At 38.0% G+C, this 26687-nt stretch overlaps 1 protein-coding gene across 6 annotated transcripts in view; it reads right to left on the bottom strand.

Annotated features, from left to right (window-relative positions):
- The window catches only part of THADA (THADA armadillo repeat containing), a 327427-nt gene that overhangs the window by 275872 nt on the left and 24868 nt on the right, over positions 1-26687 (bottom strand). For 3 of the 6 annotated variants that reach the window (XM_086701217.1, XM_086701221.1, XM_086701222.1), the window contains 8 exons: positions 24254-24409; positions 23405-23527; positions 17554-17677; positions 10611-10762; positions 7958-8171; positions 3745-3880; positions 3334-3470; positions 266-427 (listed from right to left, as the gene is read on the bottom strand). In XM_086701217.1, coding sequence (XP_086557343.1) covers positions 266-427; positions 3334-3470; positions 3745-3880; positions 7958-8171; positions 10611-10762; positions 17554-17677; positions 23405-23527; positions 24254-24409 — 1204 coding nt within the window. The remainder of the gene's footprint in view (positions 1-265; positions 428-3333; positions 3471-3744; positions 3881-7957; positions 8172-10610; positions 10763-17553; positions 17678-23404; positions 23528-24253; positions 24410-26687) is intronic. The other 3 variants (XM_086701218.1, XM_086701219.1, XM_086701220.1) reach the window with 3 other exon arrangements.

Here is a 26687-nt window from a genome sequence, read left to right as displayed (position 1 = left end):
TACACAACCTGGCTGTCAAGACAGCTGTTAGCACTAAAAAGCTTTCTGTTGGAGCACCTTCTACGCCACACTGGGATGCACCATTTTCTGGTAAAAGTCTTAGAAACTCATTCCTCAAAATAAATCATTGATAAGCTCAAAGGCTTTATTTTCTAGAAATGCTCTGCAAACATCTGCAGCCTGATTTACTATATAAACAGAGCATTTTGTACATTTTGTCACTAAAACACCGATTACAATATTACAATATTGATTTTATACATGCTACCTTTGATCTCTGCAGAAGCACCAATATCCGGCACACTGGCATTCAAGTCCTCCAAATCAAAACTATCACGTTCTTTCAGTATTTTGGCTTGATTGAAGTAGTCATTAGTATCTCGTGGCTGAATCTCACTCAGAATTGTCTGTAAGCGGCTTGCTGACTCTGAGGGAAAAAAATGGGAGTGCACAAACTCCAGTTCCGAAACCCTTGCAGATTTCCCTTGGGGGTATTTGCCTTCCCAAATTTTGTAATTTTTTTTTTTAACGTTTATTTATTCTTAGTGTTGTCTAAGAATCTCCAAGACGGTGCTCAATCACGTGAAAAAAGAGCACCAAAGTGCAATTTTGTTTTAAGAGGTAAGAAACCACAACAACAAAAACAATCCTTAATATAATATCGTATTGTCAACCATGCTTCAATTAGAAATAAAGAAAAAAACGTTTTTATAGCCCAGAAAGATTATAAAGACTCTATATTTGACTTTGAAATACATTACACAATATACTGCTTTCTAAGTATGATTTACAATCCTAGTATTATATTGAACTTCATATTTATTCCTTAAGCACTTAATGGATTAGGAAATGCAAGCTCCATGAATGCAACACTTTGTTCGCTGCTGGGTCTCCAGCGCCTACACCAGCCACTGGCTCATGGCAGAGGTTCAGTAACATGGACTAAGGGAATGAATACGTGACACAGTAATAAGAGCTAGCCAGGCTCAGATATTTTAAGAAAAAACATAAATAAATAACGACAGCTAATCACCTGAAACCAATTAACGAATCAAAGAATGGGTATTTCATATACCTATTACACAAACTTACATTTTAGGTCTAAAAGGAGCTATAAAGACCCAAACTGCTACCATGATGATTCAACCAATGTCTTCTGTTCATTCGTGACCTCCATGAAATATTGCCAAAACAAATTTTGACAGCCATGAAAATGTATCGCTGGCAGAGCACCTGGGTGGCTCAGTTGGTTAAGCAGCCGACTCCTGATACCGGCTCAGGTAGTGATCTCGCAGTCGTGGGATCGAGCCCTGAGTCAGGCTCCATCCGGGCTGAGGATGAAGCCTGCTTGGGATTCTTTCTCTCCCTCTCTCTCTCTGCCCCTCCCCTGGTCATGCTCTCTTTCTCACTTGCTCTCTCTCAAAATACAAAAAAAAAAAAAAAAAAGTTATCACTGGCTCCAAATAGAAACCATGGAAAGACTTAGAAAAAAAGGATAATCAGAATAAAATGTGACCCATTTATTTTTATGGCTTTCAGAGAAAAGAAACATTTTCAAGAAATTCAGAATGCATGGCAGATAGTGTGGGAAAAAAAAAAAACAAAAAAAACAGGAAAAATGGAGACAACCAGAGGAAAAAAGAAAAGGCAAAAATCAAGGAAAAGTCTTTGGGCCACAGACTGTTTTTGAGACCAACAGGTATTTTAAAACCTGAATAACAAACAGAATTTTAGCATAGTCTATAGGCCCCACCCACAATAGGTGACAAACATTCAAGATTTCTCATTCAGAATATACTGGTACTTGCCTGATCCAAATATTAGCTTTGAGATTGAATGTTCCTTACTCCCATGTACTGTTTAAGTAAGAAAACTAAAACATCAATTTTTGGTCAACTCTCAGCCAAAATTAACAAATAACTGTGTCTTAAGATCATGAACCATCATCAATCTGCCAACTCATTTTTAGTTAAGAACAAAATCTAACATTTTCACACAAACACACAATTCCAAGTTACTTTAATTGGGTATTTGTGATATATGCTCAGTGTGTTTTTAGTACAAGACTCTCATTTGCACTCCAAAATGCATTCACTATGTTTCAATGCCAAATGTAAATTTTCTTCATGATTTTCTAGGTGTTCAAAGGAATACTCCTGTTAGTATAACACCTTTAGCATCCAATCCCTTCTGGCTGTTGTAATACAGGTATATATATGTCACCTACGACATCCCACACACTTAGTTCCTAACCTTTCAGGAATCATTCCTGCATTGGTTTATTCATTATAACAAATATTTATTGTAAACCTCTTTCTACCAGGCACTTGCTAAGCACAAGGGAGGAAAATACCGAGAAGATCCCTGTTAATTAAATTGCAACAACTCCATGTGGAATGCTTTGGGAAGAAGAAAAGTGTAAGAAATGAGACTGGCAAGGTTGCAGGAGCCCAACTATTATAGGATCTGATCTGAGGTCACTCAAGTATTTTAAATAAAGGGAGATGGAGTGGGGCAGACAACAAGGGTTAAGCAGAGATAATGTGGAACATGATGAATTATATGAGAAAAAACTGCTGTGAACACAGTAAAAAGGAAATGGAATGAGCCAAGAGATGGGGAGAAACCAGTTGGGAGGCCCGTGGAGTCATCCTAACAAGAGAGGAGGAGAGCCTGGAGTAAGGTTAGAAGATACAGATAAAAAGAGAATGGATTTGAAAGACAGTTAAGGGGCACCACTGAAAGAATGTGAGGACAGGCAGTATATACGGAGCAAGACAGAGACGTCAAGCAGTCCGAGGCTCTTGACTTATGTAAACAGATCTTTGGTAGGGCCATTTACAAAGACACAGGGGTTGGGAGGGAAAAGACAGATGAAAGTTCATGAGTTCAATTTGGGGCATTTTGAGTATCTTCTCCTATTTCTTTTTTTAATTAAATGGTCTTTGTATATCAAATGCTCTTTCCCCATTCCGGATTCCTAACAGGTTGCCCTCTCTGACTGAACCCCACCTCTCTGATTTATCCTGCCCACTCTCCCAGTCCCAGCTGCTATCTAGTAGGTGGTGCTCCGAAATGACAATACTAGAAAATCCAATCTACCCCAGGAGAAAAAGTCCTTCACTCATCCGGCTTTATTGATTTGTTTGTTTGGGTTATTTTTTAAGAGTAAAAAACAATACTAAAGTGGCAGCAATCTTACTAATCATAAGCAATTCCTTAACCAACCTATTTAACTTTTATATCTTCCCCAAAAAATGGTTTGGGGGGGGGTACATTGGGGGGAGGTAATGAGGAAAAATATAATAATTACGGTTTCTTTCATCTGCTGACCTGAATCAGTGTCCATTGGGATGAGGCCTTCTGGGGAGGAACTCTGAATGACCGGAGACACCACGGCAGAAAGCCTATACGACACCAAGAGGAGCTTCTCTACCACAGGTCTCCATTCACTCACCAACTGCAGGCTGCTGCAACAGAAGGCAGTAGGGAAATTTGTAGTAAAAGCAAACAATCAAAAATTCCAAATGGAAATTATGACACATAAGAAGTTGAAACAATTTGTTTCTAAACTGTGCAATCTATGAAATATTTAAGACATATAAAAATATGTGTACATAGGTACCTTTTAAAATCTAACTTTGAATTCTCTTTAACGCAATACATTCCTTTCCTAGGACACATTCCAGTAAGAGTTGAGAGCTCAGAAATGCGTGCTCGGGAGAGAGTTGTGGATATACTTACTTTAGAGACAACCTCTGCAAAGCTCCTGTTATACAGTGGGCTCGCCCATATAGTGGAAATGATGCTGCTGCCTGAAGCAGAGAATTTTCAGCCTGAGATATTTCCTCCTCAAGATTTTCCAACAAGCATTTGATAACTAGAAAAAGCAAACAGAAACCCAGAATAATGCCAACTTAGAAACACATTTATAAATTTGTGAATAGTTCAACAGTGCCCACAAAAAATTCAACTCAACTAAGCTTTATGTTCAAGGTTTTTTGTTTTTGTTGTTGTTCTTGTTGCTTTTAAAAGAGATCTTTCAGCGGCACCTGGTGGCTCAGTCTGCTGTGCTTCTGACTCTGGATTTTGGCTCTGGTCATGATCTCACGGTTCATGAGATTGAGCCCCACATGGGGCTATCAGCACAGAGCCTCCTTGGGATTCTCTCTCTCCCTCTCTCTCTGCCCCTCCCCTGCTCAGCTCACTTATGTATTCTCTCTCTCTCTCTCTCAAAATAAACATTAAAAAAAATAATGAAGAGATCTTCCAAAGTTATCTAGCCTGTTATGTATTTCCAGTTAAGATAGAACTGTGTCTTTCCTTAACTTCCTGGATCCATTTATAGCATTCACTCTGAATCCTTCCTAGACATCCTCTATCTGGGGCATCAGACCCCAGGCCCATGTGCCATGTGCTATTAGAACAGTTGCTGTTGTTTTAAAATAATGGCTTTATTGAGATATAATTCACATACCATGCAATTTATACACCTAAAGTGCACGAGCCAATGGTTTTTAGTATATTCACAGATATGTGCAAATATCGGTACAGTCAATTTTAGAACATTTTAATCCTCTCCCCATCAAAAACCCCTTACCCATTATCAGTCACTCCCCTCCCTCAACCTCTCACCTTCCCCAGGCCTAAGCTTATCTATTTTCTGTCTCTGTAGATTTGCCTATTCTGGACATACCTAAATGGAATCATATATTATATGGCTTTTTTCACTTAGCATAATGTTTTCAAAGCTCATCCATGTTGTAGTGTGTATCAATATTCACTTTTTAATGGCTGAATAACAGTCCGTTGTATGAACATATCACATTTTATTTATCCATTTAACAGTTGATGGACATGTGAGCTGTTTCCATTTTCTGGTTATCATGAATAATGTTGCTATCAACATTCACGTACAAGTTTTTGTTTGGGCATAGTTTTCATTTCTCTTAAGTATATATGCCCAGTATGGACTAAATGTTTGTGTCCTTCCCGAAGTACATATGTTGAAGCTCTAATCCCCCAGTGTGATGGTATTTGAAAATGGAGTCTTTAGGAAATAATTAGGTTTAGATGAGGTCATGAGGGTGGGACCCTGTAATGGGATTAGAGTCCTTAAAAGAAGAGGAAGAGACCAGAGCTTGTTCTCCTCCATGTGAGCACAGAGCAAGAAGGGTGCTCTCTGAAGCCAGGGTAAGGGTTCTCAGGAGGCATCAAAACTGCTGGCACCTTAATCTCAAACTCTTCAGCTTCCACAACTGTGAGAAATAAATGTCCATGGTTTAAGCCACCCAGGCTATGGTACTTGTTAGAGCAGCCTGAGCGTGGAACTGTGGGATCATATAGTAACGCCATGTTTAACTTTTCAAGGAACTGCCAGACTGTTTTCCAATGTGGCTACACCATTTTACATTCCCACAGCAGTGCGTGAGAACGCTATTTTCTCCACATCCCCATACACACGTTATTATCTATTTTCTTGTTTAGAGCCACCCTACTAGGTATGAAGTGCTTCCTCAATGTAATTTTGATTGTATTTCCCTACTGGCTAATGATGCTGAGCATCTTTTTATGTGATTATTTTTCACATTTGTCTTTTACGGAGAAATGTCTATTCAGATTCTTTGTCCACTTTTAAATTTGGTAATATGCTTCCACTAGTGAGTAGTAAAATTTCTTCATATATTTTAGACACAAGTCCTCTATCAGATAAAGGAGTTGCAAATATGTTTTCCCTTCTACAGGTTGTCTTCTCACTTTCTTGATGGTATCCTTGACATACACAAGTTTCAAATTTTGATGAAGGCGAATTTATCTATTTTTTCTTTGTTTGCTTGTGCTTTAGGTGTCAGATCCAAGAAACCACTGCCTAACCTAAGATCACAAAGATTTACACCCATGTTTTCTTTTTACCTTTTGCAGTTAGGTCTTTGATTCATTTTAAACTAATTTTTGTAATATGGTATGAAGTAGTGGGTTCAATTTCATTCTTTTGTGTGTAACTATCCAGTTATCCCAGCATAGCTCAGCAGCTTTAAATTTTAGAGTTATGTTTAACCAGTAAATTATTAACATTTAGAATATATAAGTCCTAAAAATCAATAGGAAAAAGACAAACAACCCTATAGAAAACTAAACAAAGGCATTTCACAGAAGGGGAGAAGCAAATGGCTTACAAACATGTAAAAAGATGTTCAATTACATTAGCCATCAGAAAAATGCAAGATGAAACCACAAGATACTACTTTATATTGCATAAACTTTTAAAATCTGACAAGGGCAAGTTCTGGTGATGATATAATACACCACAACTCTCATAATTTATTGGTAGGAATGTAATTTAAAAATCTATTTGGCATCATCTAGTTAAACTGAGGATACACATATTTTATGACTAGACTATTATCCTTTTTTGTTTACCATAAACTCCTAGACATGTCTAATAGAAGATATACATACGAGAGTGTTCACATCAGCTTTACTTATTTAGAAAGAAGAAGTCCATCAACAGGAAAATGTACTAATAAATTGCAGTAAACTTGTATAATACATATGGTACTATTTATATAAAATTCAAAATCATGTAAAAGTAAATAATACATTGCTTAAATGATATATACATGGGTGGCAAAATCTAGGTGAAATAAAGATGAAAGACTGACATAATATATAGGACAGTAATTATATGGCAAGGGGAGGGAGCCAGGATAAAGGAGAGGCTTCAAAGGTATGGGTGCTGTTGTACTTCTTAAGTTGTGTGTTATCACCTAGCTTGGGAATAAAACTTGTGAAATTTTTATACTATTACTATTTAAATCCCAAATATATTTAAATATTTTTTGTATGCGTGAAAAATTTCACAAAGTTTTTAAATGCCTTGAATTTAAAAAATCCTGTACATGAGGGGACCTTGGGTGGCTCAGTCGGGTTAAGAATCCGACTTCAGCTCAGGTCATGATTTCACGGTTTATGAGTTCGAGGCCCGCCATTGGCTCTCTGCCGTCAGTGCAGAGCCTGCTTCAGATCCTCTTTCATCCTCTTTGCCCTTCCCCCACTTGCTCGCTCACTCTTTCTCCAAAATAAAAAAACATTAAAAAATGAATAAAATAAATCCTGTACATGAACTCCCCAGTTTACCCGAAGTGCAAACCTCTTCCTCTCATGTATCAGGGTCTCCTTTCGAACCCAGGCCTGAAGCAACTAGAGTGGGTAAGTGCCATCTTCCATGGCACTGTCACCTCTCTATCCCCAAATCCATGGCCACGTTTCCACCAGAACTACCCAGGGCCTCCTAATTTTTTCCCATTATTACTTCTCTTTTTCACAGCATTTTTGCCATCTTGGAGAGAACAACTTTTAATACTCTTCCTACATCTGACCTCTCTCTCTTTTTAAATAAAAATCCATATCTGTCCTCACAATTCCAAAATGAAGATTTACTAGCACAAAAGTAAATACATGAGTCCTCAACAAATATTCATGGAAGTCACTAGGCCTCAGCCAACTTAGACCCTAGGTCTTGGAACCGGCTATGGGAAGAGTAAAAGGCAGGAGTGGGACAGCCAGTGAAAGCATGAGCCCTGACAGACAAAGGAACTCTGCTCTATATAGAAACAGCAAAGATGATCTGGCTGTAGATACAGTAAAATTTCTGCAAAAAAAAAAAAAAAAAGCACAATTTTTGGCAGAGAAAGAGGTCCTATTTAAGTAAGAGCTGTGTTAATATACATTTGTATATCTACTTATTTAACACAAACCCTCTGTGTAGAAACAGTGTCATAGCTGAGTAAACTATTTACTTGCAAAAGGGAAATTCATGTATTCTCATATGCTGGTAAACTCTTAAATAAAAAACACCAAGTAAATGTTTAACCACTAGCAATGCTAACTAAATGAACAGTGAGAAAGATACTGGTTTTGATAAGCGACAGCAAAAGGTCATTTATTCAATACAAACCCATTAATGTGTTCCTTTCCACCACAATAGCAGATGTATCTCCATCACCACATGCAGCTTGTTGAGTTTGTAAGTAGGCAGACAGAGATGAGGGGAGGGCATTCTGCCAGATTAAGAAGTTCAGCAGGTAGGAAGCTGTCACACAGTCATATGGCTTGGTGCTTGTGCTGAGCTCCAGTGCTGCCTGGAATAAGCCTTGCAGTTTCTCCGAATCCTAGAATAAATCACAGACTCAGTAACTGTCACTGAAACATTTCTTTGATTTGAAGGAATAGTACATATTTAAAAACAGAGCCTGCCACATTACTGTACTCAGTATAAACATTAATTCAATTCCCTTTCTCCCTGAATATAGGTTAGACTTTTTATTATAGTAATTATTGATTATTATTCAGCTCTAATGATGAGGATCTTGAATGTAATTTCTTTGGGAAATTCAATATTGATAATGCTTTTCTTTTTTAAAGCACCTCTTTCTCCAGCAGAAATATGCTTTTCCTGTAGAAATGGCCAGATCATCTTTGTTATTTCCACATGGAGTTTTTTGTACACTGAAGTTTATTTTACCTGTGTTGTGTCCACACAAAAGGACAAATCCACCAGGCTATTCCTGGTGAAAATCCATGTATATGTGTAAAAAATAAAGTGCTCATATCAGCCTCAGAAATTCTGCATCAGAGCTCCCCTACCTCTATCTCATAGAAACATCCACTCACATGTCCGTCCTAACGAAGAAAAAGGACAGTTCACTGTAACATGCATGGAAAGGCACTGGGCTGAAGTCAGGAGATGTGGGTCCTAGTTCCAAATCCATAGTAGACAGACTGCATATTCAGTACACTGGGACTTAGGGTTTCATGGCTCAATTATATTAATTCTACTAGGATTATTCCAGAACTGTCTAATACAAGGGGAAAAAATCATTATAAACTTAATTTTTAATTTGGTTATAGGTATATTGATATTTAATTTAATTGGAAATCTATTTATTTCTAACAGGTAACAAACATACTGATTCAAATACCTATTTCTTTCAGTTTAAATTCTTTGCCATTTGATGTGTTTAATTTTCTGTGACCTAAAAAACTTAAAGATAGGGGCCAAAAGCTCAAATCTAAATAAATATTAGAAAGAACCAATTGAGCACCTAAGCCATTTTTTTGTAACTTACAGTTAAGTCCCGGAATTGCTTAACTAACAATTAGTAAGAAACACAATACATGGCCTTTGGAGTCTAAAATATCTTTGTTCTATCATCTGAGGTCAGTAAAAATATAATATAAAGACCTTGGACATGTAGCTCCACAAGAAAAAAGGGCAACAGACTATCTGAGTAGTAAAACCATGTATTACAAAGATATGCCATCAAAAACATATATACACAGAAAAAATATATATATACATATATATACACACACAGGTCCTTAGAGAGAATAGTTAGGATTTAAAAACGTTTTAAAGTTACATCAAAGCACCAAGTCTTTCATATAGGTGCTATAATATACCCTCCCCACACAAGATATTCTCGAAATATTTGCCAAGTATGAGTCATCTATATGATACAAGGCTTCAGTGTGATGAATGGTAAGGGGCAAGGAGGATGGGAAGGTGGGAGAAGAGAAAGGAAACAGAGGAAGAGAAAGCATCTCCTTTAAAAACTCTATATGGTACAAAAGTTTGAAGCCTAAGCACCAAAAGAAGCTTCTGCTTAGCAGGGCACCTGAACGATGCTCTAAGATACTGCAATGCAATATAGAAGCCAATGAAACAGACACCTTGTGCTCTCTGACATGCGCTCCTATAGAATCCCATTGTATCTATAAGCTGTCCCGCCCTAAATAGAGCCTAACAGCCAGAGAACAGATTATGGCTCAGCTGCAGCCCCTGTAGGCACCTTTGGCCTCTATACAGTTCTAACAGAAAGCCATAGCAAAGCTCTGGAGCCAGTGAATCCACAGCTACTGGTGGTCACAGCCTCAGAATATACCTCAAGGGCAGAGCCAAGCACCCCATGTTGTGCCATCACTCCTAGCCCACCTTCACTTCTCATCCTACAGCTAGAAGTGCCAGTTGTCAGGAAGAGACAACTTCTCTTAGGGGCTGGGGCTGGGGTAGGAGGCCAAGGAAGAGAACTGTTGTTAACTTCAAGCGCTCTGAGTTTCAGTCTCAGTTTAGCTACTGCTTGTTGGAAGATCAGAAACATGTTCTCTACCTCACTTACACTCAGCTTCCCAGTCAACTTGGCAAGGATGTTATCTCAAAACACTCAAGTTACTGTAAGTGATGTGTTTGGACCGAATATTAACATGTCCACGGGAACTGGGGAGACCGCAGTTAACTGAAATCTATGAAAAATCTTGTGGGTAATAAAACCTACTGCTTCTTACACCTCCTTTTTTTATCAAAACAATAAAAAAAGCAAAGCTCACAGATGTGGACTTTGTTTTCTCTTATGGTATTTCCTCCTTCCCTACCATCCATCCCTACCTACCACCCTGCAACAGTATACGTATGATAACTGAAATAGTCAGAAGATGTGAGAAGGCAGACGCAAAGAGCCTGGACAATCCACAGATTGCTTTATTTGCTGCTAAAACTAGAAAGCTTTCATGCATATACCACATTTACATCTATATAGGAAAAGACCAAAGACCTGGAATTGTACAACTGTTTTTGGTAACTTCATCAGAAGATCAAATGCTAAAATTTTCACTTCTTCAAAAGTACTGGTAAAACATTCCATTAGTGTTTGGAAACGACCGACATCGATATCATGACTCAGCTGATACACTGTTTGGACTTGACCTAAAAAAAGAAAAAGATTTAAAAGTGAATAAAAGAGGGAGGCACTTGGCTGGCTCAGTCAACAGAACATGCAACTCTTGATCTCACCAAGCCTCACCTTGGGTGTGGAGCTTACTTTAAAAGGTAAATAAATAAAGGTGTTTGGGTGGCTCAGTTGGTTAAGCGACCAACTTTGGCTTAGGTCATGATCTCGCAATTCATGAGTTTGAGCACCACATCAGGCTCTGTGCTAATAGCTCAGAGCTTGGAACCTGCTTCAGATTCTGTCTCCCTCTCTCTCTCTGCCCCTCCCCTGCTCACACTCTGTCTCCCTCTCCCTCAAAAATAAATAAACATTAAAAAAATTGTTTTAATAAATAAATAATAATTTTTTAAGTTAATAAAAGAAAAAGGAAATCAACATGTTTAAATTATTTGGTCAAATTTAAAGAAAAATTCACACTTCACAGTTTATCCATAGTAGCATATAAAAGAATAATTTGTCCTTTATTTACTAAAATGATAAAATAATAAAGTTCCCCAAATAAAAAATACTTTTTAAATTTTTGTTTAAAACCATTCTCTTGCAAAGATTATGTTGTATATAAAAGATCCCAAAGTTGGTTTTTAAATAAATAAAAACAAATAAATTTCGGAATTCATCTTTTAAAAAATCTTTGTAAAATGTCTTGATCTGGAATCCAAAGTCCTACCATCTTAGTTAAATCAATGCAGAAAAATCAATGACATATCCTAATAGAATCACAGAGCATCAAAGATAAAGAAGGAATCTTTTGGTCATTCAGACACAAAATTCATCTACAAAATGGAAAAAAATTAAGCTGGCTTTATTCTTTGCCTTAGCAACACGTGAGGCTAGAAGACAGTGGAGCAATGCTTACAACATCCTCAGGGAAAGTTGTGGTGAAAAATTATACATCAAAATCCTATTCCAGCATCATGTGTAACAGCAACATAAGCATTTCTGGAGGTATAAGAAATTAAGAACTACATTTCCCCAAAAACTCTTCTCAAAGAAAAGATGAATTTCAGCCAACCAAGAAATGAACAGAAAAACTATCACAAAAGAATGATGGTAGTCACCAAGTCCACTTAAATCTAAGATTAAGACTAAACAACTATGGGAATAATGGGCTTCACAGCAGAATGTAAAGAACACTTAACAAATTAACCACTGATAATACCTGAAAACATTCCTATGTTAATTTGAGGCATGATATTCAATATGATGTGCATTTCTTATTTAATCTTAACAAGTTAGTGGAACCCTGTGAAACTCCTAGAGCAAGTAAATCAAGTTTTTGTCATTTATTTACACCTCAGTTCAAATTTGCTTCTTTTCCAACTCAGATGCTTTTAATTTCTTTTTCTTGCTTTACTGCTCTGGCTAAAGCTTTCAGTACAATGGTGATCAGTAGTGGTCAAAGTGGACATCTGTATCTTGTTCCTGATCACAGAGGAAAGGCTTTCGATCTTTCACCATTAGGTATGGTGCGATTTTCATGAATGTCCTTTATCCTATTAAGAAAGCTCCCTTCGGGGCACCTGGGTGGCTCAGTAGGTTGAGCATCTGACTTTGGCTCAGGTCATGATCTCAAGGTCCTTGAGTTTGAGCCCCAAGTCGGGCTCTGTGCAGACAGCTTGGAGCCTGGAGCCTGCTTTGGATTCTGTGTCTCCCTCTCTCTCTGCACCTCCCCAACCGCCCCCCCCCCGACCCCGCTCGTGTGTGTCTCTGTCTCAAAAATACATAAATGTTCAAAACAACTGAAAGCAAGCAAGCAAGCAAGCAAGCTCCCTTCTATTCCTAGTTTCCTAAGTGTTATTTATCATGACAGGGAGCTGCTGAATTTTGTCAACACTTTTCTGCATCAATACAGATTATCATGGTTTTTTTTTCCCCTTCATTTTAATGTGGTGTATTACATTGACCCCCTTTTTTTTTTTTTTATGTTAAACCACCCTTGCATTCCTGGAATAAATTCCACTTAATTAGCTATGGGTATAATACTTTTAATATGCTGTTGGGTTTGGTTTGCTAACATTCTGTTAAGAATTTTTATATTTATGTTTATAAGGGATACCAGCCTATAGTTTTCTTGTGGTATCTTTGTCTGGCTTTGGTATCAGGGTGATGCTGGCTCCACAGAATGAGTCTGGAAATGTTCCCTTCTGTCCAATTTTTTGGAAGAGTCTGAGAAGGGCTGATTTTAAGTCTTTAAATGTTTGGTAGAATTAGCAGTGGAGCCACTCCCTCTAGACTTTTCTTTGCTGATACGCTTTTGATTACTGACTCCATCTCTTATTTGCTACACATAACAAATTCTCTGTTTAAGTCAGTAACTTTATGTTTCTAGGAATCTGTCCATTTCATCTAAGTTATCCAATTTATTGAAAATACAATTGTTCATAGTATTGTCTTATAATCATTTTTATTTCTATAAGGTCAATAGAATAATGTCCCTGCTTACATTTCTGATCGTAAGTTATTTGCACCTTCTTTTGTTTTTTTCTTGTAGCTAAAATTTTGTCAATTTTGTTGACCTTTTAAAAAAACCAACTTAAAAAAAAAACCAACTTTGGGGCGCCTGGGTGGCGCAGTCGGTTAAGCATCCAACTTCAGCCAGGTCACGATCTCGCGGTCCGTGAGTTCGAGCCCCGCGTCGGGCTCTGGGCTGATGGCTCAGAGCCTGGAGCCTGTTTCCGATTCTGTGTCTCCCTCTCTCTGCCCCTCCCCCGTTCATGCTCTGTCTCTCTCTGTCCCAAAAATAATAAATAAACGTTTAAAAAAAAAAAAAAAAAAAAAAAAAAAAAAAAAAAAAAAACCAACTTTGGTTTCATTGATTCTCTATAATGTTTTCCTATTCTCCATTTCACTCATTTATCATATTATTATTTCCTTCCTTCTGCTAATTGTGGGCTGTTTGCTCTTCTTTTTCTAATACCTTGAGGTGTAAAGTTAAGTTATTGATTTGAGATCATTTCTCTGTTTAATGTAGGCGTTTACAGCTGTAAATCTCCCTATAAGCTTTTGCTTCATCCCGTAAGTTCTGGTAAATCGTACTTTGGTTTTCATTCATCTCAAAGTATTTTCTAATCTCCTTTGTGATTTCTTCTTTGACCTGCTGCTCGTTTAGGAGCTTTGCTCAAATCTGAAACCATCTCTGACACCACGGACGGAAACAGCTTCCCACCCTAGCAGACACTCAATATTCCCCCCACTTTCCTTCCTGAAATATTTTTTCATAATACTTCTCTCATCTGAAATTCTATACATTACTTGTTAATTTATTGTCTGTCTCCCTTCACTGAAATATCTAAGCTCAAAAATAGGAAGCATTTTGGGGCACCTGGGTGGCTCAGTCTGTTGACCATCCAACTCTTGGTGTTGGCTCAGGTCATGATCCCAGGTTGTGAGAGTGAACCCCACATTGGGCTCTGTGCTAGGCATAGAACCTGCTTAGGATTCTCCCTCTCTCCTTCTCCCTCTGCCCTTCCCTGCCCATGCTCACTCTCTCTCTTGCTCTCTCCCAAATAAAAAAAAAAAATTTTTTTAATAGGAACCATTTTGCTTTGTACACTGCATATCCTTGGCTGCTTGACATGTAATAAGCACTGAAGAAGTATTTGCTGAGCAAACCCTTTTAATATAACTGTGGAATCCAATTTTGCACCATGAATACCATGACATTTTACTCTCAGTGAAAAAGGAACATGTGGCTTATTCTTCTTGAACTTAAGATATACTTGAGTAAAGGCAGAAACCATTTTGACTAATCCCACATCAGTAAAATAAAATAAAAACCCACATTCAAGTTCTTGAGATAAGTATGAAGAATGAATTTATGTTTCCCACACTGTATTTCACAGCCATGCCTCTTTGGCCTCCTTTACAGTTAATGGGTAAAGTGTGGCCTGCTCCATTTGCATTACCCTCCAGTTGTTTAATTAACATAATTACTGTGATATCAGTCACTGCCCAATTATATGTGACTCACTCATTAGGAAGATGACTCAGGTTTTTCACTTTTAAAGTACATTTAAATATATTAAACTACTCACAGAGCCTGGGTGGCTCAGTTGGTTAAATGCCTAACTCTTGACTTGGGTTCAGGTCATGAGTTCAAGCCCCAAATCCAGCTCTGTGCTGGTAACGCAGAGCCTGCTTGGGATTCTTTTTCTCTCTCCCTCTCTCTCTGCACCTCCCCTGCTTGCACGTGTTCCCTTTGTCTCTCAAAATAAATAAACTCTAAAAAATAATAAAATTAATTAACTAAACTACTCTCTCAATTAAAAAAATAACAATATTGGGGTGCCTGTGTGGCTCAGTCAGGTTAAGCACCTGATTCTTGGTGTCAGCTCAGGGCACGGTCTCATGGTTCGTGAGTTCGAGCCCTGCATGGGGCTCTGCACTGCCTGCTTGAGATTCCCTCCTTCTCTCTTTGCCCCTCCACCATGCACTCTCTCTCTCTCTCAAATAAATAAACTTTAAAAAGTTACCAATATTAATTCAGCCTACTATTATTGCCATACACCTAGGTGCAACTATAACTACACTAAACACAGAAAAATTTTTGTTAAATGGATAATCAATCATTCTCAGGTAAAACCTTATCTTCTAGGGGCTCAGTCAGTTGAGCGTCTGACTTCGGCTCAGGTCATGATCTCACAGTTCATGGGTTCACACCCCGCGTCAGGCTCTGTCCTGACAGCTCGGAGCGTGAAGCCTGCTTCGGATTCTGTGTCTCCCTCTCTCTCTGCACTTCCCCCTCTCATGCTCTCCCTCTCTCTCCTTCAAAACTAAATAAACATCAAAAAAAATGTAAAAAACAAACAAACAAAAAACCTTATCTTCTAAATTAAGTTATAATACAACATAAATTCCTTAAACCGATGGGATAGCCCCGTATTCATTTTCTGTGCATAAAGTCACAAATTACCATAAACCTGGTGACTTAAAACCAGAGAAATCTATTTTTTCACAGTACTGGATCCATTTTGACTAATGTCCAATTAGTCTGATATGAAGGTGCCGGTGGAGCCACACTCGCTCTGGAGGTTCTAAGAACTCATTGCTCACCTCTTCCAGCTTCTGATGGCTGCCAGTATTCCATGGCTTGAAGCCTTATCACTCCAATCTCCATGTCCACTGTTGACTCCTCCTCTTCTGTGTGTCACATCTCCCTCTGTTCCTCTCTAATAACAACAGCTGTGGTGGATTTAGGCCCACCCACATAATCAGGACTATCTTAAGACCCTTAACTTAATCATATCTGCAAAGGCCCGCTTTCTAGGTAAAGTTCACATTAACAGGTTCTAAGGATTTGATGCTATCTTTTGTAGGTCGAGCTTGGGCCTACCACACTTACCTTAATCAGGTGATCAAATTAATTACCATGAATAACAGGACAAACCAGTATCATGTATCTCCTGATAACATGCCCTGAGAAGAGCACCACATTACTTATGCATTATACCTACCAAAAACGCACAACCTGAATCAATCATGACGAAACAATAAGGCAAACCCAAATGGAGATACATTCTCTCAAAATGTTAATGTCACGAAATAAAAAACTTTCCAGATTAAGGGAGGCTTAAGAGGCATAACAGTGAAATGCAATGTGTGATCTGGGATTGGTTCCCGGATCACAGTAAAAATCTTTTTCTAAGAAAGGCCACTCATTGGGACAACTGGCAAATTTTGTTGTGGATTATATAATAGATAATAGCATATCAACATTAAATTTCCTGAATTTGATCACTGTGTTGTGGTTAAAAAAAAAATAATGAAAGAGAGATAAACCAAATATAGCAAAATAATAACAACTGATGAATCTAGGTAGAGGGTACATGGCCGTTTGTGAACTATTCTTAAAACTTTGCTCTTGGTTTGAATCTTTTCAAAACAAAAACTTGGAAAAAAAAAATGGTGTTCTTTAAATGAAGCAGGGCTGCATGAACAGCAAAAACCATCCTCCTCCCTGCCAAAACATTACACTTTGCCTAAAAATTTAAACTAAAAATAATAATAACCCAATTACAGTGTAAAGCCTCCTGGTCCTCTGGCCATTCCCTCCAAAAGAACAGCTGAGCAGGATATTTTTCTATTTAACCACAGTCAAGGAACACTGAGCACAAACAAGAAATCCACATTAAAACGTACACACTTAATTAAGTGCAGGGATAAAAAGAACTATTTGTTGTCAGAAAGGAAAAGAACTGACTCAGAAGGAAGTTAAATGTTCATCCTCTTGAGTACCCCACAGGCGAAATAAAGGGTATCATTAAACCAGAATGCCTGGAAATGACATCCACATACTGTCTTTCTGAAACCAGACTGGGACTTATGAAACTGAGAGCATATAAGGGAAACCACATTTTAACCACAAAGACTCACTGAGGAATGTTTTACATAAAGAGGCTATTATTTTTTTTAAAGAAGCTATTATTTTTTTTAATTTTTAAAACTTAAAGGACAGATTGTACACTATCTGAAAACAGCAACACATGAATTGGGGGTTGAGAGAAGCCACTCTTCTCATCATAAGCATAATCCGTGAAAACTGCAGTTTTGGGTTGGGAAATAATGATCACTGAAAACAATTCCTCAGCCTTACTAAATGACAAATTTAATTATGTCCAAGGAAGAATTATATAGTGAGAATAAAACCTCCTATAAGAACCTAAATAAAAGATGACAAAACTAAAACTTTAAGTAAGACAAAATGTTGAAAAAAGTATGTGTTTTGCAAGAAAAAAATACTTTTCTCTAAACATTATTGAAAGCTTACCTTCTGGGACTGGAAAAACTTCAGCTACTGAGCCTAAAATGGTTAAAGCTGAAAATCTAGTTGGGTAGGAAGAACCAGGAAACAGCGCTTCAAAAAGACTGTTGCAAATGGATGACATGAAATTCTAAAAAAAAAAAAAAAAAATTATAGTAAGTAACTTAACTCATAATAGGTTATCTTCAAAGTAACACCTTTAAGAGTGGGGTTCTTTTTTTTTGGCAAACCATAAAAGACTCTTAAATACAGAGAACAAACAGGGTTGCTGGAGAGCTGTTGGGTGAGGGGATGAGCTAAATGGGCATTAAGGAGGGCAGTTGTTGGGATGAGCACTGGGTGTTATACATAAGTGATGAATAACTAAATTCTATTCCTGAAACCATTATTACACTATGTGTTAATTAACTGGGATTTGAATTAAAAAAAAAAAGAGTGGAGTTCTTTTTTTTTTTTTTTTAATGTTTATTTATTTATTTTGAGAAGACAGAGACAGTGCAAACTGGGGAGGGGCAGAGAGAGAGGGAAACTCCAAGCAGGCTCCATGTTGCCAGCGCAGAACTCGATATAGGACTCGAACCCATGAAGGAGTGAGATCATGACCTGAGTCAAACCCAAGAGTCAGACACTTAACTGACTGAGCTACACAGGTGCCCGAACTGGGCTTCTTTTTTAATTAACAGGGAAAATATTTTTTAAAACAATACTAGTTGTTCACTTCCTTGACAATTCAGATTGGTACCCTTGACCGTAACCCTCTCTCTATAGGGTCAAGGAGTACAATTTCTATTGTAGTCTATACAAGAAAAAAGTACACATTTTTAGTGAGAACAAGATCCATTCTGCTCTGACTTGTGCTAAAGCCGTACGAATATTGGTTTCTTCACCAGAGGCATTCGAGTATGTATATTTTTTAAAGTTTTTTTTAATGACCCCCCCAAAATCCAATACATACTACTTTGATAAATTTGGTAAATACTTGATAAATGTGCCTCTAATGACACAGATCATAAAAAGACCCAACTATTCCACTGTATTCTATCTTCCCCTTTGAGACTCTGGCTCTACCATTCTCTTTATATAAATGTTAAGGAAAAAAATGGAAACTTTTAGTAAAATGCAATTTAAAAAAAAGCAAAATGGGAAATAGTTTATCCAAGATAAAGTCTTCTTCCTCTGGTTAAAATACTAATAATTATTACTATTTCTGTGTAAGACTGAAGAGAAAACTTAGAAGGAAAAGCTATGATTCTCAAGCATCTCATATACCACTATGCCCCAACAACACATAACTGAGCAGCACATACGCAGTTCTAGTCCCAACTGATTCCAGAAAGGACCTTGGCATTCATTTCTTTGGTCAATGACATACAATCATGGGGATTTATCGTGTAGGCCCTTACAAGCCCTAAGTAAGACTTTATTAGTCTATTAAATCTATTGGGTTTTGGGGTACCTGTGTGGCTCAGTCAGTTGAGCTTCCAACTCTTGATTTCAGCTCAGGTCATGGGATCGAGCCCCATGTTGGGCTCCACACTGAGTGTGGTGGAGTCTGCCTAAGATTCTCTTTCTCTCTGGGGTACCTAGGTAGTTCAGTCGATTAAGCATCTGACTTTGGCTCAGGTCATGATCTTGCGGTTGGTGAGTTCAAGTCCCACATCGGGTGAGCTTGAGCCCCACTTTGGATAAGCCCTGCTTCTCTCTCTCTCTGCCCCTCATGGGATTCTCTCTCTCTCTCTCCCTCTCTCTGCCCCTCACTCACTTGTTCCCTCTCTCTCTGTCTCAAGAAAAGAAAAAAAAAAAAGACTCTTTCCCTGTCACACCCCCGCCCCTCTCCCCTACTCGTGCTCTCTCTTTCAAAAAAAAAATTTTTTTTTTAAAACCTATTGGGTTTCAAAAAAAAATTAAAAAAATAAAAAACCTATTGGGTTTCAAAGCAATAGGGTAGTTATTGAAAGTATCCTAGTTAAAGTAGTTTTAATTATAAATGAATAGTATAGTATTCACATTAAAGGACAACAAGTTCATCCTTTAAGAATGATCTTATCCGGGACAGCGGGTGGCTCAATCGGTTGAGCGTCCAACTTCGGCTCAGGTCGTGATCTCGCGGTTTGTGAGTTTGAGCCCCGCATCAGGCTCTGTGCTGACAGCTCGGAGCCTGCAGCCTGATTTGAATTCTGTCTCCCTCTCTCTCTGTCCCTCCTCTGCTCATACTCTGTCTCTCTCTGTCTCTCAAAAATAAATAAATGTTAAACAAACAAAAAAAAAGAATGATCTTATCCTGGGGTGCCTGGGTGGTTCAGTTGGTTGAGTGTCTGACTTCGGCTCAGGTCATGATCTTGGGTTCATGAGTTTGAACCCCACATCAGGCTCTGTGCTGACAGCTCAGAGCCTGGAGCCTGCTTCTGATTCTGGGTCTCCCTCTCTCTCAGCCCTTCCACCACTTGTGCTCTGTCTCTCTTTCTCAAAAATAAACATTAAAAACATTTTTTAAAAAAAAGAATGATCTTATCCTAACTGTACTATCATTTATATTTTTAGAAATAGTTCTTTCTCTCAAGCAGACTCCCACAGGGAGGCATGGACCACAGTTCATACATTTATATCCCTAGTCCTAAGCATATTGTCCTATACATATAGGAGAAGCTCAATATATGTTCTTGTCACTTTTAACAGCTCCTAGTGAGGCTCCCAAATACCTTAGCCTAGCATTCAAAATCCCTTTAGATTACTCAGGTGTTTTCCCTACTTGCCTTTAAGACTTTTTGCCATGTTATAATTCAGGCTATTGAAAAATAACATTAAAATTGTTTAAAGTGATATATTTCAAATTACAAATATCTGTATGTTTAATTCTACTGTTATGCTACATTTTCATGCATAGAAGATGGAACACTTAGGTGACCAGAGAGGAAAGCCAACCACAGATATGAAATTGGTTTCTATTTCCAGCTTTGTCACTTGTTAACTGTGTAACTACAAGTATGAAATTCCTAAACCTCCATGACATATCTCCTTATAGATAAAAACAAACAAACAAACAAACAAACAAACAAACAAAATACCTGTATTCCCTAGGGAAAAAAAGGAAACTTTATTTATACATACACACACAGTGTGTTAGTTAAGCTCTGTTTTGATTATTATAGCAAAAAAAAAAAAAAAATTGCTACCCATCCCCAACTTGATTCTCTAACTTATTTCCTGTTACTCAGCTCCTTTGGTCCTCCAAGTACCTTACGTGTCATTCACAAATTCTCCCTGCACTTTTTCACTTCCAAGCTTTCAAATAAGCAGGTATTAGGGAAAACACTATTCAGATTTTAGAAATAAGAGCAGATGTGGATAGGAGTCTGGCTCTACCACTTAGTAGCTGAGGGACCTTGGGCAGGTTACTCAACTTTTCCAAGATGCAGTTTTCTCATTGTCTTGAAGTTTATTTATTTTGAAAGAGAGAGTGCAAGCAGGACAGGGGCACAGAGGGAGAGAGAATCCCAAACAGGCTCTGCACTGTCAGTGTAGAGCCCGATGCAGGGCTTGAACTCACAAACAGGGAGATCACGACCTGAGCCAAAGTTGGGCGCTTAACCAACTGAGCCACCCGGTCACCACTCATTTTTTTTTTTTTAATGTTTTATTTATTTTTTGAGAGAGAGAGACAGAGTGTGAGTGGGGGAGGGGCAGAGAGAGAGAGGGGGAGACAGAATCTGAAGCAGGCTCCAGGCTCTGAGCTGCCAGCACAGGGCCTGATGTGGGGCACGAACCCACAAGCTGTGAGATCATGACCTGAGCCGAAGTCAGACGCTTAACTGACTGAGCCACCGAGGCGCCCCTCATTTTTTTTTAAGTGGGGTCTACACCCAACGTCAGGTTTTAACTCATAACCCCGAGATCAAGAGTCACACGCTCTTCCAACTGAGCCAGCCAGGCGCCCTAATTTTCTCATTTTTAAGTGAGGATAATAATGCCTCTCACAGTTTTGTTATTAAAGTTTAAATGAAAATGTGGATACAAAGCATTTTGTAAATTTAAAAGTACTCTAGCGATTACTATTAGTTATTTAGGTATGAAATAATCTCCTTCACTAGACTAGAAGACACCCTTCCCAACTAATAGCCTCCTCTTCTCCCCCAGGATTCACTCTGGGGGAGTGATAGGCACCAAGCCTATCATACACTGTGCATGACACCCACTATTCCCACTATTATAAAGATGATGATAAATAATATAGTGTCAAAGTCACAACTGCCAAAAGCCACAGGTGACTACAGTTGGGAAAAAATATCAGAACCATGAGATTGACTCAGGTGAAGACTCTAAAGGACTATTTTCAAAAACATATATATTCACAAAGACAAACTAAGAAACCAGGTATCCACACAAATTCAGAATGTCAATCTATAACAAAGGTTTTGTCTTTCTAAGTACCTAATTCAGATTTCACAAATGTTATTTTACCCCTTGCAAAAACAGGCAAAAGAGCCATGTTTTCTTAGATCACCTAGTAATGATCTAAGAAAGGCTAAAAATGAGTGCTCCAAACAAAAAGCAAGTGCTCAGTATACACACTAATCATTTTTAATGACTCCCAGCAAGGCTTTTTAGGGTGATTTAGAGTTTACAAACAGCTTTCTCGTTTAATCCTCAAGAACAACCTTTCTAGAGAAGGTACTCACCCCACTTAGAGTCTAACAGACTCATAAGGTAAGCCAACTAGCCAGTGGCAGATATGGGACTATACCGATGTCTTTCATGTTTAGGTTGTAACTTTCCAATCTTCGCTGTTGGGATTTTACAAAGCTGAAGGTGACTTCAAACTTGGTATAGAAATATTCTCCTTTACATGATTTTTTTACCTTTCAAATACAAAGCTGAAAGCTAAGGCCATCCATACTAATGTTTGGAATAGGTTGTATGTAATGGCTCCAATGTATCATTAATTTATCACAACTATTTTGCTAAATGAAAGAAAATAAATGAACTCGTGTCCTCTGAATCTTAAATTTTTTTAATGTTCATGTATTTTTGAGAGAGAGAGGGAGTCAAGCTGGGAGGGGCAGAGAGAGGAAAACAGAATCTGAAGCAGGCTCCAGGCTCTGAGCTGTCAGCACAGAGCCTGGTGTGGGGCTTGAACTCAAGAACTGTGAGATCATGACCTGAGCCAAAGTCAGAGGCTTAATGGACTGAGCCACCCAGGTGCCCCTGTCCTCTGAGTCTTAGAAGAAAATAAGAGCCTGCTTCTGAGAGGCTAGATTTGGAGTAAGAAATCAGTGAAAAACTCCTGATGGACAGAAATGGAAGGTTGTCAAGCTAAGCTTTGGCCCAGTCTAGAGCTTCTATGTCTGGGGTTCCATCCATCCCATTAGCACAGCACCCTGAAACCTAGTCCTACTCTTCACACTCCCTCCCAAATGGAATAGACTGGAAACTCCATAGCTGGACCACAGACCAGGAAGCACTAATATCAAGCCACTGTAGGTCATGTTAGTCTAAAGAAGAAGCAGGCTCCGATATAGCAATCTTCTACCCTGGGGAGGGGTGGACGAGTTCAGGGCCAGCAATTACCTTTCTGTTAAAGTACTAAATTAATGTAGCCCCCATTAAGCTGTAAATGATTGAGGTGAACCCATTACTGTTATTCTGTAACAGGACTCAAGTCCAGCACTGGTTCTATAACTCAGAGTACCTCAAGAGAAGTACCAAAGCGCCAGAAGGAATATGTAAAACCCAGATTGAAGGGGAAAAAAAGCACAGAAACGCTATTCACTACAAGACTTCCATTTATTTCCCTTTAACGTTTATTCATAATTGCTCTAGGTTTCGTAAAAATCCTTAAGTCCAGAAACAGGTCACCTACCTTATACTGCTGTAAAGATACAGAAGGGTGCTGTTTGGATAACTCATTCTCTGGCTCATGTTTGGATCTACTTTGCTCCAGTTTATAAAGCACCTGAGAACTCTCCTGTATCCTACAAAACAACTTTTGAGAAAAAGAAAAATAAAGCATAGGTGAGTTCCATTCATCTTAAATGTCAGTCTAAAAAAAAGGCAAAGGACAAGTTTTCTACATTCTTTAGACTAAACCTCAGGCAAGGAGAGTACTGGTTTCTAAACTCTTAATATATTTATACAGTGTTTCTCTCTGACAGAAAATGAACACATATTTTTAAACTCCCCCCAAAAAAATCACTGCAAATCAGAATACAGTCATTAAACTACAGTTCTACTTCCTTTAGGGTGGCATGAAACTACAGATATACTCACTTCTATACTCTCCCAATTCTGCATCCCATAAATGTGGCATGTGATTAATTCAAGTGGAATTAGTCAACAGTCACCATCTCATGAGGCACTTAAATGGTAAAACTTCAAGGGCATCTTTCCTCCCCTCACCAAAGTTTTCTTAAAATACCTTTCACCCTGAAAGATCCATCACTACAGTATTGTTTTTACTTTCAAACATTAAAAAAAAAAAAAAGAGCTCAAGTTTGATTTATTTTACACCAAAACGAAAGGACTTTATACCATGGACTTGAATCCCAAATGTAAACTTTAGGGAAATGGTTCACAGAAGGGCCATGAAGGGATGTGCAGTCCAATCCTATGACCATTATTCCCACATTCTCTCAAAATCTGAGCTCTTTTCAAAAATGATTTGTAGAGCAGAGTCCACCACTTTCCAATACTTTCTGATGAGAAATTCTACCTTTTTAAGAAGAGAACAAATCTGTTGTCGCACTCCTGGGGACTGACTGTTAAGATTGTATGCGATAAAGAATTGAATCCACTGCATTTCTTCTGTGGAAACGATTTCTGTACTTCGATTACTTTCACAAAGCAAGCCTAGCGTATCTATCCGTACCTAAAACACATCAAGCAATAAAACGTTACTTTTTCAATGAAATAAGCAAAATGTAAACTACTTGACATATTTATTTACCAAAAAAACAGTAAAACACAGTTTACCCACATGTACTTCAGAAAGGTTCCCTAAGGGGTGTGTGAGTGGCTCAGTCGGTTAAGTACCCAAATGTTGATCTCAGCTCAAGTCATGATCTCAGTTTGTGAGTTCAAGCGCCATGTAGGGCTCTGCACAGACAGTGTGGAGCCTGCTTGGGATTCTCTCCCTCCCTCTCCCACTGCTCCTCTGTGTGTGTACGCTCTCTCAAATAAATGAACTTAAAAAATGAAATAAAAATTTTTTTTAAAAAGACAGGTTTCCTAATCCCAAAGATCCTGTGGTTATATCCTATAAAATTATTTTATTAAATGTGTAAGTTGGGTATTTGCAAGTCAACAATCTTAAAGATTCTTATTCCATGGTAATGCTCAATTTCATTCTTTTTTCCTCTTTTTTCTCAGGGACTAGTCTACTCCAGGACCTTATCACTTCACTCTTAGATTACAGTTATGCACATCTTACCAGTCTTCTGGTTTCTTTTTGCTCTCACACTGGAAACTCATCTGTTTCCATTAATTCCACTTTTTTGCTGAAGGCAGAATGGCTCTGGTTCCTAGTTACCAACTGAGTGAAATCTGAAGTCTTCAACCTAGCATTGGAGGCCTCCATAAACACTCCACTCTTAGCAAACAATGTCCTGAATCATCCTCCTGACTTTGTTTTGTGTTCTCCCATTTTAGTATTTTTTTTTTTTTGTAAATCATTTTATTTTTTTTCATCACGATAACTATACTCCTTTATTCCCATCTCCTATTTCTCCCTTCCCCCAAATCACTTCGCCTCTGGTAACCATCTGGTTGTCACTGTAGTGAAAAGTCTGTTTCTTCGTTTGTCTCTTTTTTTTTCCCTTTGCTCATCTGTTTTATTTCTTAAATTTCCACATATGAGTGCTATCACATGATATATGTGTCTTTCTCTAAGTTTGTTTAGCATTATACTCTCTAGCTCTATCCATGTTGTTGTAAATGGTAAGATTTCATTCTTTTTTATGGCTGAGTAATATTGCATTGCATATATGTATATAATAGATATACCACATCTTCTTTATCCATTCATCTATTGGACACTTCAGCTCCTTCCACAGTTTGGCTATTGTAAATAATGTTGCAGTAAACATCAGGTGCATGTGTCCCTTTGAATTAATGTTTTTGGATTTCTTGGGTAAATACCCAGTAGTGTGATTACTGGAAAATAGGATATTTCTATTTTTAATTTTCTGAGGAACCTCCACACTGTTTTCCACAGTGGCTATACCAGTTTGCATTCCCACCAACAGTGCAAGGGGGTTTCTTCTCCTCCACATCCTTGTCAACACTTGATGTTTCTTATGTTTGAGTTTGCTCATTCAGACAGGTGTGAGATAATATCTCATTGTAGTTTTGATTTGCATTTCCCTGATGATGAATCAGATGTTGAGCGTCTTTTCATGTGTCTTTTGGCCATCTGAATGCCTTCTTTGCAGAAATGTCTGTTCATGTCTTCTGCCCATTTTTTGTCATTTTAAATTATTACTATGATTTCTCTTCTGCCCATTTTTAATTAGATTATTTGTTTTTTGAGTATTGAGTTATATCAGTTCTTTATATCTAACCTTTTATTGGATAGGTCATTTGCAAATATCTTCTCACATTCCGTAGGTTGCCTTTTAGTTTTGTTGGTTATTTCCTTTGCTGTGCAGAAGCTTTTATTTTGATGTACTCCCAATAGTTCATTTTTGCTTTTGTTTCTCTTGCCTCAGGAGACCTATCTAGAAAAATGCTGCTATAGCCAACATCTGAGAGATTACTGCTTGTGCTCTCTTCAAGGATTTTTATGATTTCAGGTCTCACATTTAGGTCTTTAATCCATTTGAGTTTATTTTTGTTTAAGGTGAGAGCAAGTAGTACAGTTTCATTCTTTTGCATGGTGCTGTCCAGTTTTTCCAGCACCATTTGTTGAAGAGACTGTCTTTCCCATTGGATATTCTTTCCTGCTTTGTTGAAGATTAATTCACTGTATAATTGTGTGTTTATTTCTAGGTTTTCTATTCTATTCCATTGATCTATGTGTCTATTTTTATGCCAGCACCAAACTGTTTTAATTACTACTACTCTGTAATATAACTTGAAATGTGGAATTGTGATACCTCCAATTTAGTTTTTCTTTTCAAGATTGTTTTAGCTATTTGAGGTCTTTTGTG

The sequence above is a fragment of the Puma concolor genome, chromosome A3 (assembly GCF_028749965.1).
Source record: "Puma concolor isolate L17-30 chromosome A3, mPumCon1.1.hap2, whole genome shotgun sequence".
Lineage (NCBI taxonomy): Eukaryota > Metazoa > Chordata > Mammalia > Carnivora > Felidae > Puma > Puma concolor.
The sequence above is the reverse complement of the archived record's forward strand: the minus strand, read 5'-3'. Positions and strand labels throughout refer to the sequence as shown.